Source organism: Camelina sativa, chromosome 8, assembly GCF_030686135.1.
Source record: "Camelina sativa cultivar CO46 ecotype springtype chromosome 8, ASM3068613v1".
Classification (NCBI taxonomy): Eukaryota; Viridiplantae; Streptophyta; class Magnoliopsida; order Brassicales; family Brassicaceae; genus Camelina; species Camelina sativa.
Window position 1 is genome coordinate 3,246,771 of NC_141887.1, and position 15,114 is coordinate 3,261,884.

At 37.8% G+C, this 15,114-nt stretch overlaps 3 protein-coding genes across 6 annotated transcripts; all 3 read left to right on the forward strand.

The window, feature by feature from the left end:
• The first annotated feature begins 1,363 nt into the window (after positions 1–1,363).
• LOC104705954 (protein TIC 40, chloroplastic) lies at positions 1,364–5,562 on the forward strand. 2 transcript variants are annotated; one of them, XM_087461596.1, is made up of 14 exons: positions 1,364–1,952; positions 2,176–2,293; positions 2,406–2,463; positions 2,556–2,573; positions 2,988–3,297; positions 3,412–3,518; positions 3,634–3,697; positions 4,110–4,194; positions 4,287–4,327; positions 4,521–4,566; positions 4,669–4,763; positions 4,869–4,972; positions 5,091–5,138; positions 5,247–5,562. In XM_087461596.1, the coding sequence occupies exons 1-14, from the start codon at positions 1,763–1,765 to the stop codon at positions 5,298–5,300; spliced, it is 1,338 nt and encodes a 445-aa protein (XP_087317722.1). In that variant the 5' UTR covers positions 1,364–1,762; the 3' UTR covers positions 5,301–5,562. The 2 variants fall into 2 exon arrangements, with proteins under 2 accessions (XP_087317722.1, XP_087317723.1); XM_087461597.1 differs by lacking the exon at positions 2,556–2,573 and having other exon boundaries at positions 1,551–1,952; positions 2,406–2,487.
• Positions 5,528–10,338, forward strand: LOC104705955 (DNA repair protein RAD4). 2 transcript variants are annotated; one of them, XM_010422060.3, is made up of 13 exons: positions 5,528–5,780; positions 6,078–6,229; positions 6,458–6,775; positions 6,880–6,972; positions 7,067–7,159; positions 7,238–7,339; positions 7,536–7,585; positions 7,925–8,590; positions 8,683–8,938; positions 9,037–9,231; positions 9,327–9,479; positions 9,572–9,781; positions 9,884–10,338. In XM_010422060.3, the coding sequence occupies exons 2-13, from the start codon at positions 6,101–6,103 to the stop codon at positions 10,271–10,273; spliced, it is 2,655 nt and encodes an 884-aa protein (XP_010420362.2). In that variant the 5' UTR covers positions 5,528–5,780; positions 6,078–6,100; the 3' UTR covers positions 10,274–10,338. The 2 variants fall into 2 exon arrangements, with proteins under 2 accessions (XP_010420362.2, XP_087317721.1); XM_087461595.1 differs by lacking the exons at positions 5,528–5,780; positions 6,078–6,229; positions 6,458–6,775; positions 6,880–6,972; positions 7,067–7,159 and having other exon boundaries at positions 7,251–7,339; positions 7,963–8,590.
• A 2,481-nt stretch (positions 10,339–12,819) lies between these two features.
• Positions 12,820–14,983, forward strand: LOC104705956 (uncharacterized). Of its 2 annotated transcripts, XM_019229181.2 has the most exons (2): positions 12,820–12,972; positions 13,058–14,983. In XM_019229181.2, the coding sequence occupies exon 2, from the start codon at positions 13,071–13,073 to the stop codon at positions 14,430–14,432; it is 1,362 nt and encodes a 453-aa protein (XP_019084726.1). In that variant the 5' UTR covers positions 12,820–12,972; positions 13,058–13,070; the 3' UTR covers positions 14,433–14,983. The 2 variants fall into 2 exon arrangements, with proteins under 2 accessions (XP_019084726.1, XP_019084725.1); XM_019229180.2 differs by having other exon boundaries at positions 12,826–14,983.
• Positions 14,984–15,114: the final 131 nt, after the last annotated feature.

The window sequence follows — 15,114 nt, forward strand, 5'->3', positions numbered from 1 at the left end:
GTTTTGACATTTTTTTCAGATTATGATCTTGGGTTTGTGAAATTTATGTTTTTTTTTTGTTTTTGGCTGTTCTATGATGATTCTTTTTGCTTTAACCACACTGAAGAGATGGGTTTGGGAATGTGATTGTGGCTCTTCTTGATTCAAACTAGAGAAAGGGTCTATTCGATCTCGTCGTTTCTTTATGACACTTTGATCTAAAGTTGCTTGAAGGTTTTTTTTCTCCTTCGTGGTTTAGATTAAGGAAGAGAGATATGTCGAGCTCTTATCTGACATTTTCCCTTGTTTGAATCTTGAAGAGACATGCACGTTTTCATGCCCTCTCATGTGGACAAACTTGGCCCTTGTCTGAGAAGCAGCTTGTTCTCATAATCAGTTTCTTTGGTTTTTGATTTTTGTTATTGTTTTTAGCTGCTCTATGATGATTTTATTGCTTTAACCACACTGAAAAGATGCGCTGAGAACTTGATGTGGTTCTTCTTGATTTAATCCAAAGAAGAAGTTCATGATCTCTGTATTGCTTGATAACACTTTGATCTAAGATGCTCGAAGGGAGATCCATTTTTTTCCTTTGTGTTTTAGATCAAGGAAGAGAGCAGTGTGGAGCTCTTGTTTGACATTTTCTTAGTTTAAATCTTGAAGAACCTTACCATGGTCTCATGCACTCATATGTGGAAACATTGTGCCCATTATCTGAGAAGCAGCTTTGAAATCTGTTTTTTTTTTCTTCCATGTTGTTTTATAAGTTTAGTTTGTGATATATTTTTGGATGCTTGAGATGTATTCTCACTGTCTTTTTAAACGAAAGAGGTGGTTTTCTACTTGTATTTGTTTGTGATTCAAGTTAATGCCAGATAAATAAAATGTACTAAAGCAATAGAAAGGGAAGAACAAATAATTTTTTCAGTGTGTACCAAATGGTGAAATAACTACAGAACAATAAAATTGCAGGAATGGCGTATGATTTTCAGGACGTGTTACCATGTTTCTTCGACTTTGAATGTTTGACATAAAAGTAAATCTTTTTCCAAGTAACGTGTGAACTCTATTACCATGGCAATTGCCTCAAACTCGTTTCCTAAATCAGTTCTTCAGGCAAAAAATCCTCTCGATGTGTTCATAGTCATGTATGCCCGTGGTCGTCCAACAATAATCAAGTTGTTTCTGTGATGAAATTTTGGGATACTCTTAAAAATTACATCTATGATTGATTTGTGAACTTATCATGTCATTAGCGTTTGACAGAAATCGTAACATCGAAAAATTTGTCAGTTCCAAAAGGCCAAAACTATAAGGAAAGACTCAACAAGAAAAAAAAAAGTGATTAACATAAAACAATGTAGCATACATTGATACATACACTATATGATTTGCTCAAAGAAAACGATGTGTAGAAAAAAAAAGTGTCTTAAAATAGATACGGGGTATTATAACGCAACGAAAATCAAAGGCTGAGGGGTGACTTGTAAATTAATCACGAAGGAGTTTCGTATTCGTTCTTCCGCCCTTGGATTGATAATAAAGTTCATTGATCTTGACGGTCAAAAATCACGCCATCTGTTAGTTCCAGTACACTTGGGTGCAGTGGATCCAAGACTAGTACTAACTCTCAAACCTCGTGGCTTCAAGGATGGATGATACAACAACAGTGGCGTTTTAGACCAAAGAGTCTCTCTTTTCTTCTTCTTCGTTTCTTCTTCTTCTCCACCAGAATTGGGTTTAGGGTCATCTTCTGTTTCTTCTATCCAAAGAAACAATACAAATGGAGAACCTAACCCTAGTTTCTTGCTCAGCTTCTTCTCCAAAGCTGTTAATCGGATGCAATTTCACTTCCTCGCGTAAAAACCCAGTAGGGTTTTCTCGTCAGACTCCTAAAATTGTCCTCCGCTGCTCCAAAATATCCGCCTCTGCTCAATCTCAGTCTCCCTCTTCTCGTCCGGAGAATGAAATTGGTTAGTTTGCAACTCTCACTCATATCGCTATGATTTGTGATGGAAAAGTTCGTTAGAATTTTTCCAGTTTCTTACATTTATCAGTAGAATTGAAACTCAATTTGTAAACCCTTTTGGACTGGTAAAAGATGAGCTTATGAATTGCTCTATCACACTTAAAAATCCACACTTTTGTGAATCTGCAATTCGTATTATGTAAATGCCATTATTTGTTCATTTGCAGCGGTTGTGAAGCATAGAAGCAAAGCTTTTGCAAGTATCTTTTCATCGAGTCGTGATAAACAGACAACTTCTGTTGCTCCCCCTAGTGTGCCTGTGCCGCCACCATCTTCATCAACCATGTAAGTTTTAACTCATGTTCCTGGTTATGCTTACTTTATTATATTTTGCCTGTGCCGCCACCATCTTCATTGTTTGATTCTTGGTACTTAACTTGTGTGTTTTCACTTGTAGAGGATCACCACTTTTCTGGATTGGTGTTGGAGTTGGGCTATCAGCGTTGTTCTCATTGGTTAGTTTCATGATTTCTTGATACGTATTCTTTCTTGCTTCAGTGTCGAAGAATAATTACCTGATTTTTATTTTGTTTTGATGGCATTGCAGGTAACTTCAAACTTAAAGGTACATATACTAGGCCCTATATGCTTTATGGGACTTTTGTTCTCTAGTCTTTTGCAGAGCCACGATTTTATGCTTCATGTTATCTCTAGTGTGTAGTGCTCATGTATCTGAAATAGTATTATTAACTAAATTGGTTATCTTAACAAAGTAAACAGTTTGCTCACACCTTTTGAACCATATATTTAAGCATGGAACATTTGCCTCTCTTTTTTTGGGTAGTCACTTGATTCATAGATAGAAATCTACATACCGTTATGGTTTTAGTGATGCAATTCAGGCACTCACACCTATAATCATTTTCATAACTGTTTGATTCAAATATACTTCACTAGTTCTCAATACTTTCCCTCATCATTCTCGGACTGGCTTTTACTGGCTGTTACTCCCTCTGGGCTTTTTTGGCTTTCGTTTCAGAAATATGCAATGCAAACAGCTATGAAGACAATGATGAACCAGATGAATACGCAAAATAGCCAGTTTAATAATCCTGGATTCCCATCAGGATCAGCTTTTCCGTTTCCATTTCCTCCTCAACCAACTCCTTCTTCCTCGCCATTCCAGTCTCAATCCCCGTCTTCAGGTGCTACTGTTGATGTGATGCCGTCAAAAGTTAATACTCCTCCTTCGACTAAACCGCAACCTACCCCTACAAAGGATATAGAAGTGGATAAGCCAAGTGTTGTTTTTGAGGAAAGCACAGTAAAGAAAGAAGAAAAGAACTATGGTAAATTCTTTTGTCAGAAATCAACCTCTTCTCATGTGTACCTTCAATTTTGACCTTCTTCCTTTCTCATTCTCTAAGCTTCCAATTTGGAATCTGATGAAACTTTGGATGCAGCCTTTGAAGACGTTTCACCTGAGGAAACCACAAAAGAAAGCCCATTTAGCAACTATGCTGAAGTCTCTGAAACTAGTCCCCCCAAAGAAACTCGCTTGTTTGAGGATGTAAGTTTCGTTTTCTTTTGTATCTGCACAGCACACCAAGTGGTGTTTTGAAACGTGACCTAATTTTGCTAACCCAGGAAATTTCTATGCTCTCTTTTTTGATCTTTGGATGAAGGTTTTGCAAAATGGAGCTGGTCCGGCAAATGGTGCCACTGCTTCAGAGGTTTTTCAATCTTTGGGTGAGTTAATGAATTGCAGTTTTCATCACTTGCAGAGCCCTTTGCTTGATTCGTGATTAAGGCTAGAGATTTCCGTTTTATTCTATACCTTGTGCCAACAATTAAAAACAAGGGAAGATATTTAAATTGGTGATAAGAGGGATGCTTTGGCTTTGAGAGAATTTACTCCATTACTTATGACCTTCTGCAGTTCTGCTTGTCGTTGCTCTGTATTGTTATTAGACATGCAACACTATGGAATACTTGTTACTGTATATAGAATTTTCTCATGCAGTGAACAGTACTAGTATACAGGCATATTAGTATAGCTATATGTTTCACATCTCATTTATTATGACTTTTTTTTTCTCATCTGCGTGCATAATAGTCTTTCTTTCCTTCTGATTCCTTGGTCTCTCTGATGTTTACACAGGCGGTGGGAAAGGAGGGCCGGGTTTGTCAGTAGAAGCTTTAGAGAAAATGATGGAAGATCCAACAGTGCAGAAGATGGTTTACCCGTAACTCATCTCCCCTATCACATTATCTTCAAATGCTTCCCTTCAGTATAACTTTAAAACTGGTTTCTAAGAGGACATTTGGTAACATGCAGATACTTGCCTGAAGAGATGAGGAACCCAGAAACTTTCAAATGTAAGTCTGTTAATATGGAATCCTGTTATTATTATCATCTTTGGTCTTGTTTCTCAGTTTTAGAAAAAAAGTTACGTAACTATCTTTGAATGGAAACCTAGAACTAGTTTATATCAGAATTGTCTCCGTTTCACCCACCCAGTCGTGAAGGAATGATCTAATTGACTTATCATCTCGACTTGAAAATTTGTAGGGATGCTTAAAAATCCTCAGTACCGTCAACAGTTACAGGACATGTTGTAAGCTCCATTTTTACAGACAGATTTATTTATTTTCCATTGCTTTTAAGAATCTCTAAACTATATTATTAAGAAATACTTTTGTTTGTTACATGGATTTAGGAATAACATGAGTGGGAGTGGTGAATGGGACAAGCGAATGACAGATACCTTGAAGAATTTTGACCTGAATAGCCCTGAAGTGAAGCAACAATTCAGTAAGACAAATCTCAATTTCTTCTACCAAGTTGATGGTACTATTATTTTTCTGACCTAATAAAGGATTGATACTCATTGATTGAAACACATACGTATTTGCTCAGATCAAATAGGACTGACTCCAGAAGAAGTCATTTCGAAGATCATGGAGAACCCTGATGTTGCCATGGCATTCCAGAATCCGAGAGTCCAAGCAGCGTTAATGGAAGTACGTATTCTTTAACTTGAATGAGAGGAATGTCTTTTGAGATTCCACATTTTCTCATACACAAAAGCAAAACGTGTATTGACTGATAATTGTTGTTGTTATTGTTTTTTGGCTGCAGTGCTCAGAGAACCCAATGAACATCATGAAGTACCAGAACGACAAAGAGGTAATACTGAAATCGTCTGCTACACTTGCTCCTCCACGTCGTCCGAAAGGAACTCTCATAAAGAGAATACTTTTGTAAGAAACTTGATGTTTTTATTTTGTGTTGCAGGTAATGGATGTGTTCAACAAGATATCGCAGCTCTTCCCAGGAATGACGGGTTGATAGAAAAAGATCACGTCTTTTGGTTTTTAAATCTCATTGGCTCAAAATGTCACCATGTCTTTAGCTTTTTGTAGGAGAAAAACATGCTTTCTTTTTTTTTTTTTTTTTTTTGGGGTCGAAAGATTGTTAAGTTTTCGTCCGATCAGAGAGAATTGTGTAAAACCCATATCTTGTATCTCCGTCTCTAAACGTTGTTTTGTAGCGTTTGGTTTTGATACATTTGATTTGTTGTCTAATAAAAAGTCCATAAAGAGCAAATAAATCATAATGGAATGTAAAAAAATAAAATAATTGAGGTGGTTTAATGAACTGGTTTGGTGGGTCCCATCTTAAAGAAATCTTAATTCTCTCTCGGAATCGGAGAAAGGTTTAGTTTTTTTTTTTCCTCCGAACGTCGGTCGTTTGACGGGAGAATTTGGCGCGTGAAATCGTTCGCTCCGGTCGAATACTTTCTGTCTCTCCGACGGCCTCGATTCGTCGGTAAGTGTATATTTCTCTCTTCAAATTTGTGTTTACCTGCGTCATATTATATATAGCCTGACTCTTTGGGGAACGATTGAGAAAGCTTTTTCCTTTTTATACTTTCTGTACTTATTATTTATGCAAAGAACATAACTTTATCATTGGAATTGGATATTAAAAATATTTGGTTAGTGTCCATCAACGATGGAAGTTGCAGAGAAATTACAATGACTGTCGTTTTTTTTTGGTAACCTAATCGACAATTGTCTTTCGGCTTTAATTTTTTGGATTTTGGTTTTTTTTTTTAATGCTTAGGGTTTTCTGAAGAAGCCTAAAAGATGAAATCTACAAGTGATAGTAAGGACGGTAGACTCTCAGCAGCCTCTAGAGCTGCAGTGAACAAAATTCTAGACAGACGAACTTCTCGAGGCAAGAAGAAGCAAGATGACAACTTTGATTCCTCAAAGGTTTTGTCTCTTCTCTTTATGCCTAGAACATTTTATTCTTATGGTGATTTTACTATTGGTACTTAAAAGATGTTAGTAGGAGTAGCAAATTTTATTATAGATTGTTTGCAAGGTTTCTTGTTTGTCTTATGCCAAAATATTTGCTGGGGAGAGTGGTGATTCTTTTCTTGTATAGTTCCTCTGTTGTCTGGGAGTGTTAAAGATTATTTTGATTTTCTATCTTTGCAGCGGGATAAAAGTGTAAATGACAAGGGGAAGCAAGCCGTTAAGGCAACTTTAACTGATAACGTTCTAAAGGGCAGGGAATGTGTTACTATTGTACTCTCGGATGATGATGAAATGAATGATTCAGACTGGGAAGACTGTCCAATTCCTAGTCTTGATAACACGGTTGATGCTAATGTTGATGACACGGTTGATGCTAGTGTTGATGACACGGTTGATGCTAGTGTTGATGACACTAGAGAGTTAACCATAGAATTTGATAATGATGTTCCTGATGCTAAGAAGCAGAAGGGTGCATACCGTGCAACAGCAAAAGACAAGGTATACTGTGGTTGAACTAAATTTCAGGATTTGCTATATGATTACTTCTGTTTCTTCTCCAAATATGAGTGGTAGCTAAAGAGATTCGGACTTTGTCTTTTAAGGAACGGGCGGAACTTGTACATAAGGTTCACTTGCTCTGTCTGCTCGCAAGAGGGAGGATAGTTGATAATGCTTGTAATGATCCCTTGATTCAGGTAAACAAATTGTATCCATCAATTACAACTGTGTTACCTGTTGCTTGCTTAGGTTGCATCCTGCGTTTACCTAATCTTTAAGTTTTATTCGCAGGCTGCCTTGCTTTCACTTCTGCCATCATACTTATCAAAAGTAGCGAATATCGAGAAAGTAACTGTCAGGGATGTAGCCCCTCTTCTTCGTTGGGTATGGGTTTACTGGCCTGTAGCTTTTATTTTGTTCTGATGGAATGTTAAAACAACTTTTCCCTGGCTTATATTGTAGGTTCGTGAAAACTTTTCCGTTAGGTGTACTCCCTGTTCTGAGAAAACTTTTCGTACTTCCCTAGCATTTGCTCTTGAATCTCGTAAAGGCACAGCTGAAGAGGTAAGCTTGTGATCAGATTTTTGACATTTAACCTTTTCAAACAAGTTAGCTTCCTTTTTCCAAAGTATCTTGAATATCTGCGTGTGAAGATTACTCTGTTTGGCTTTTCCAAAGTTAATCCTTCTTTTAGGAAAGTAGTGGTCCAATATTGATCAAAGTCAATTTCTATAGGAAACTTATGGAATCCTTTTTGCAGCTTGCAGCACTGTCTGTTGCTTTGTTTAGAGCATTAAAGCTCACAACTCGGTACGTAATACTTTTTACTGTTGCCACAATATAGTAGTACATATATTTGGTTTCCAGGCTTGGTTTGAATCTGTTTATTGCTCTGTGTATTAATGACACCTTGTCATGACTACATGAGAGCTCCACTCTTGCACGTTTAATGTGTTTCCTCAGTCACATTTGGCTAAGTTTTCAGCTCCATAACTTTCATTGCCATGTGATGTTGTGCTTTTCAAGATTAATCTTTGTCAGATAGCTATTTACTGTACCATAGTTTCTGAAGTGTTGCTTATTTATAATACTTATGCCTTAGTATGCCAAGTATGTTTCGAGTTTTCTGTACTAATTTTAGTTTCGCAGGTTTGTGTCTATTCTTGATGTTGCATCCTTAAAACCAGGGGCCGATAAGGACGAATCAACAGGTCAAAACCGAGGTAAAATGAAGCATGGGGTATTCAGGACCTCAACGCTTATGGTACCAAAACAGCAGGCCATCTCGTCATACCCAAATAAATCTTCTTCCCATGTTGAGCATAAAAGTGTCTGTGAAACGTCTGAGCCTCAGCATAGGAACTCCCTGCGATCTGATCAGTTGCAACACAATACAGTCAATTCATCTTGCGAAGCAGGAACGTCTAGTAAATCTGGTGGAACAAAGAGGAAAGGAGATGTAGAGTACGAGATGCAAATAGCCATGGCTTTGAGTGCAACTGCAGACAACCAACAACGCTCTAAAGTGAACGAGAAAATGAAAATTCGTAAAATAACAAAAATAATTGATGGCCCGTCAGTTTCTGACCAACTAATATCCACGGCTATCGGTTCTAAGAAAGTAGATTCTCCCCTTTGTTGGGCTGAGGTGTATTGCAATGGGGAAAACATGGATGGGAAATGGGTCCATGTGGATGCTGTTAATGGAATGATAGATGCAGCGCAAAACGTTGAAGCTACAACTACCGCTTGCAAAACCTCTCTTAGATATGTTGTCGCTTTTGCTGGTGGTGGAGCCAAAGATGTTACTCGCAGGTTTCTATTACCTGTATTACAATTTCTTTATTGGAGGTGGAGCCAAAGACCTTCTTTACATCTTTTTTCCTTTGGACATTTTTCTTATTCAGGTACTGTACAAAATGGCACACTATTTCATCCAAAAGGGTGTGTTCAGTGTGGTGGGATATGGTATTAGCACCGTTAATACATCTAGAGTCAGCCGCAACTCACAATGAAGACACTGCTCTGAGAAATTTCAATAGTCTATATCCTGTTGCTAACAGAGTTTCCTTGAGTAGCTCTTCCTATGGTATAAGGAGTGCTCTTGAAGATATGGAGTTGGCTACGCGGTCGTTGACTGAGCCGCTTCCTACTAACCAACAGGTAAATTGGGTGTATCCCGGCAAACATATTTAAAACTCATGCTTCACTTAAACGGTTAAACCATCAGCTACAAAACTCCCTTTATTTAAATCTTGCAGGCCTATAAAACCCATGAACTCTATGCTATTGAGAAATGGCTTCACAAGAACCAGATATTTCACCCAAAAGGTCCAGTTCTGGGGTTTTGCAATGGTCATTCAGTATATCCTCGAACCTGTGTGCAGACTCTCAAATCAAAAGAAAGGTGGTTTCGTGATGGGCTACAACTTAAGGCGAATGAAGTTCCCTCAAAGGTTTCCGTCTTTTATTCTCCCCTGATGATTATCTTTAGTCATTCCCTTTTTTCTCCGGTTTGGTGATCAACTTTTGAAGTCTATTATTACCTTAGATTCTGAAGCGGAACTCGAAGTTCAAGAAAGTAAAAGATTTTGGAGATGGCAACGGTGAAATTAGAGGTGGTTCTTATTGCATGGAACTATATGGGAAGTGGCAAATGGAACCATTGTGTCTCCCACGCGCTGTTAACGGAATTGTGCCCAAGGTAAAACAAATATTGTTTTGTTTGTCCTTGTTTATATGGCTTCCATGAACATAACACACCAATTAGTGTATGTGTAAAATCCTTTTTTTCAGAACGAGCGCGGTCAAGTTGATGTCTGGTCTGAGAAATGTCTCCCACCTGGAACAGTCCACCTAAAGCTTCCTAGAATATTTTCGGTTGCTAAGAGATTTGGTATAGATTATGCACCTGCCATGGTTGGTTTCGAGTACAGAAGTGGAGGTGCTACTCCTATTTTTCAAGGTATTGTGGTCTGTACCGAGTTCAAAGACACAATCCTCGAGGTACAGTCTCCATAACTTACGATCTGAAACACAAGAGAAATCCGCCATGTTCTTGAATATTAGATCCTTTGGTTTTTATCTCACTTTGTTGGTTTTGGTTAGGCATATGCAGAAGAACAAGAAAAGAGAGAAGAAGAGGAGAGAAGAAGAAATGAAGCACAAGCAGCTTCAAGATGGTATCAGCTTCTTTCGTCTATCTTAACCCGTGAAAGATTGAAAAACCGTTACGCTAATAACTCTAACAGTGTCGAAACGAAGAGTTTGGAAGTGAATTCAGTGCCTATCATTAAGGCCAAGAACGTGAAATCACCTGAAAAGCAGAGTGTGGCTAAGACTGGAGGAGGAGGAAGGTCACGAGTAAGAAAGAATCGTAATGAAGACGAAAGCCATGAGCATGTGTTTCTTGAGGACCAAGAAACCTTTGATGAGGAAACCTCTGTGAAAACAAAACGCTGCAAATGCGGCTTTTCTGTCGAAGTTGAACAAATGTAGATGTTACGTCGTTACTATTTAGATTTTGATGATTTCTGTTCAATTATTTATTTTTCTTTAACCAATATCCGAGAAATTAACCCTGATCGGACATATATCTCAAACCAAAACCTTCTGTCTCGAAATAATAGCTTCCAAAATATAAAATCAAAGTTATATTAGCAAATATGTTTTGATATAATGTATTAGCCACGGCCCACATTCCCATATCCAGATTTAGAAAGGTCATGGTGGCCCCTTTGAACACCACAACTTGAAAGAACTAGACGAAACTTGTATATAGAACATGTCTTCCATCTACTGATTGCTATGTAAGCATCCCATCTTCTTGCTCTTTGTCTAATTTTATGTTTACTATATTGGAAAAGTAATGAATAGCAAAACCATTGTGATATAAATATTTACACAAGATTAGTTTTTCACCCACTAGTAGATACATAGAATTAATATCTTCCAACTGGGCCAATGACGAGAGCGTTCGCGAAGCACTTCATGTGGTAGAGGTATATAATATTTATACATGACAAGTTTCAGTTTTATTTATGTCACGGTTTTAAACTTTTAATGCCAAAAATAATATCGAATCTCTAAATATTTTGAGCGATTTGAGTTTTGAAAAAAAAATAAAAGTTTCGATAATATTGTGAATCAAATGCACTTCTTACATGTACATGACTTAGGGGGAAGTATAAGAAAATGACTAAGGGATGTTAATCTATGGACACGCCTTATAATATGGACATTAAGAGCAGCGTACGATACCATATGAATAACAGCCTCAGAGGTTATTACGGAGAAAAGATCCCCACATCTGATAGATGTGAAAGGATTTGGGTAATATATAAAGGGTTAGGGCCTCTCCATTCATTGTCAATTAGTTTTTAGTTAGAAGTCCACAGTAAAGTCCGAATTTAATATGGTATCAGAGCCCAAGATTCAAATTCTGGTAGACCTAGAAAAGTGGATACGGACATGCTTTTTGTTAACCCGAGTAATGGGGGCCCAAGAAGGGGTTTATTATCGGTCCAAGTGGGATCGGTTCAAGATGGAGTTATCATCTCGAAGGGGCGTGTGGAGAAAAGATCCCACATCTGATATATGTGAAAGGACTTGGGTAATATATAAAGGGTTAGGGCCTTTCCACTCATTCCCAATTGGTTTTGAGTTGGAAGCCCACAGTAAAGCCCGAATTTAATATGGTATCAGAGCAGGTTGTTTCTTGGGCCACCCCGTGGATGTTGTTCCCACATATGCCCACGCTTCAGATGGTCATGCCTGAGCGTGAGGGGGGTGTTAGTGTAAAATATCCCACATCGGAAAGATATGAAAGGATTAACTAATATATAAAGGGTTAGGGCATCTCCACTCATTGCCAATTGGTTTTGAGTTGGAAGCCCACAATAAAGCTCGAATCTAACATGGTATCAGAGCCTACATACGCTGGTCCGTTAATTAGTCCGGCTCGAATAGAGGCCCGATCACCCCATTAATTGATGGCCCAAAGGAAGGCCTAATTCCATCGAGATAGCTAAAAAAAAAGAGTACTATCTCGAGGGGGCGTGATGGATTCTGTCGAGATTAATGGCTAGAAGAGTCATCATCTCGAGGGGGCGTGTGGAGAAAAGATCCCACATCTGATAGATGTGAAATGTGAAAGGACTTTGGTAATATATAAAAGATTAGGACCTCTCTACTCATTGCCAATTGGTTTTGAGTTGGAAGCCCACAGTAAAACCCGAATTTAACAGTTATCGATCTCTCACCTATAGGTAAGAATCTTACCATAAGATTAATAGCATTTTCAACTTTCTAATTTTATATACAAATTAAGGAGAATTGATATAAAACTTGTTGAATTATTATATTATTTTGGGTGAATATATATATATATAGCGGCGATCACGACATTGTAGTACCTTTCATGTCAACACAAGCATGGATAAGGTCTCTAAATTACTCTATCATTGATGATTGGAGGCCATGGATGATAAACAATCAAGTTGCTGGTTACATCAGACTTATGCCAATAAGATGACATTTGCTACTGTCAAAGCAAGTCTCCATTGCTTTTATACAAAACTTTTTTTTTTTTTGAACTTTGCATATGAAAAGGGTTTAAGATTTTATTTTAAGTTCACAGAGAGGTGGGCATACAGCTGAATACAAACCAGAGGAAAGCTCTATCATGTTTAAGAGGTGGTTAACTGGCCAACTTTTATAAAATCTCTCTTATGCTATATTCATTGACAAAATATTATCATAATCTTGCGTTTGTTATTTGTAAAATTGTTGTTCAATCATTTTTAATGTAAGCATGACACATGGATTAAGGATGTCTAATCCGGGTAGTGTCGAGTTTAGAAATTTCTAAATCAAGTAAGCTGTTTAGGTGAAACTGAACCTAAAAATGGATTATAAACCAAAAAAAAAATGGAGAGTCAAAGAAATTGAAATTACAACTGAGATAACCGATTAATTCTGCTCCGGTTTGGTATAATAAACCGGAATCTCCCATTTAAAAAATTCAGGTGAATTAGAAACCGGTTAAGAGTTGTGAGGTTTTACCACTTCTTCTTCTTCTTCTTCTTCTTCTTCTCTCAGAGAGATTGGGAACGAAACTGGACTCAAGCTTTGAAGCATGAGGAGATCGATCTCTTCGAAAGCTAAGTCGTTTCTTCATCGGAATCTTCTCGATAAAGGTAATCCCGGAATCTCTCCTTCGTCTTCTCCGTTTAGCATTTGCGGTTTCTGTTTCTCGAGACGAGCTTATTATTCCGGTGGCAGTGATTACCGAGAAATGTTGAGAAATGGGATTCAATATATGAAACTAGACGAATCGCTTGATCTCTTCTTTCACATGGTTCAGTGTCGTCCTCTTCCTTCAATTGCTGATTTCAGTAGGTTATTAAGTGCTATCTCCAAGATGAAGAAGTATGATGTTGTGATCTATCTTTGGGAGCAGATGCAAATCTTGGGGATCCCTCATAACCACTATACTTGCAATATCTTGTTGAATTGTTTCTGCAGATGCTCTCAGTTCTCTCTTGCGTTGTCGTTTCTTGGGAAGATGATGAAACTTGGCCATGAGCCTAGCATTGTCACTTTTGGTTCTTTGCTTTGTGGATTCTGTCGCGGTGGTAGGGTTTATGATGCTTTGTATATGTTTGAGGGAATGGTGGAAATGGGATATAAGCCTAATGTTGTGATCTACAATACAGTTATTGATGGTTTATGCAAAAGCAAACAGGTGGATAACGCGTTGGATCTGTTAAACCGGATGGAGAAAGATGGGGTTAGACCTGATGCTGTTACCTACAACTCTCTTATATCTGGACTTTGTAATTCAGGTAGATGGAGCGATGCTACTCGAATGGTTAGCTATATGACCAAGAGAGAGATCTACCCTGATGTATTTACTTTCAATGCATTGATTGATGCGTGTGTGAAAGAAGGGAATATTTTAGAGGCTGAAGAACTGTACGAGGAGATGATCCGGAGATCTCTGGATCCTGATATTGTTACTTACAGTTTACTGATTTACGGGCTTTGTATGTACAGTCGCCTAGATGATGCAGAGCAAATGTTTGGTTTCATGGTTACCAAAGGTTGTTTCCCGGATGTTGTAACTTATAGTATTCTCATTAATGGATATTGCAAGTCTAAGAAGGTAGAGCATGGGATGAAACTCTTCTGCGAGATGTCTCAGAGAGGAGTGGTTAGAAATACAGTCACTTATACAATTCTAATCCAGGGTTATTGTCGAGCTGGAAAACCTAATGTTGCTGAAGAAATCTTCAGACGGATGGTTTTTTCTGGTGTGACTCCTAATATTGTTACTTACAATGTTTTGTTACATGGTCTATGCGATAATGGGAAGATAGAGAAAGCATTGGTGATATTGGCGGATATGCAAAAGAGTGGAATGGATGCTGATATCGTTACATATAATATCATCATTGGCGGGATGTGTAAGGCTGGTGAGGTGGCAGATGCTTGGGATTTATATTGTAGCCTCAATCACAAAGGACTTATGCCAGATATTTGGACATACACTACGTTGATGTTAGGATTGTACAAGAAAGGTCTACGGCGTGAAGCAGATGGGCTGTTTAGAAAAATGAAAGAAGATGGGATTTTGCCAAATGAATGTTATGAATAGTGAAGGTAATTAGGATTAAGTGCATGAGCTTAAGGATCTCAGGGGAGCTTGCAAGATATTTATATCCGGGTCAGGTTCCTTCCTTTCTTGAGATGTTTGGCTCTGGAAAGATCAACTCAGATCTTTCGAAGAAAAATTGGGACACTATGAAATGAGTTGATTTAAGATGTTCATATGTATTAGGAGAAACTATAGACACTGTGAATTTAGAGCGTAAGCCGCATAGTGGATTTGTTGACAGACATTACAGTATTGAAGCTCGCACATATGTGTATCCGATGTCTCTCCGAGAGGATGTTTGCCCTTGAAATGAAAACTCAGGTCTTTCGAAACCAAATTGGGATTCTACGAGGAGAGCCGAATCTTGCTTTGAAGCCATGTTCTCAAGTCACTGACTTATCTCAGTCTAAAGTTGTACATTCTTTCATATTACCTGTATACTAATGTTTTTTGATGTATTCTTTAACAAAGTTTCTGTAACAATTTTTTGTATACCTCTTACAAAGTTATGTACCATTTCCAAGGTTTCTTTATATATCACTTTCAATGAAGCTTCCCGAGTGTGTTGTAAACTTGTAAGATAACAATATTACTTATCAGAAAGAAAAAAATTCTTATGTAACACTGTAGTTACTCTATGTAACACTGTAGTTACTTGCGCTGGATTGTAATGAACTTTGTT

What these genes read in the sequence shown, in the direction of transcription:
- LOC104705954 (XM_087461596.1), top strand. Translation starts at nt 1,763, where the DNA reads ATGGAGAACCTAACCCTAGTTTCTTGCTCAGCTTCTTCTCCAAAGCTG. An exon ending in AAACTCGCTTGTTTGAGGAT is followed by an intron (nt 3,519 to 3,633) that starts GTAAGTTTCGTT and finishes CTTTGGATGAAG; the next exon opens with GTTTTGCAAAATGGAGCTGG. An exon ending in GAACCCAGAAACTTTCAAAT is followed by an intron (nt 4,328 to 4,520) that starts GTAAGTCTGTTA and finishes GAAAATTTGTAG; the next exon opens with GGATGCTTAAAAATCCTCAG.
- LOC104705955 (XM_010422060.3), top strand. Translation starts at nt 6,101, where the DNA reads ATGAAATCTACAAGTGATAGTAAGGACGGTAGACTCTCAGCAGCCTCT. An exon ending in ACAACTTTGATTCCTCAAAG is followed by an intron (nt 6,230 to 6,457) that starts GTTTTGTCTCTT and finishes CTATCTTTGCAG; the next exon opens with CGGGATAAAAGTGTAAATGA. An exon ending in GCATTAAAGCTCACAACTCG is followed by an intron (nt 7,586 to 7,924) that starts GTACGTAATACT and finishes TTAGTTTCGCAG; the next exon opens with GTTTGTGTCTATTCTTGATG.
- LOC104705956 (XM_019229180.2), top strand. Translation starts at nt 12,912, where the DNA reads ATGAGGAGATCGATCTCTTCGAAAGCTAAGTCGTTTCTTCATCGGAAT.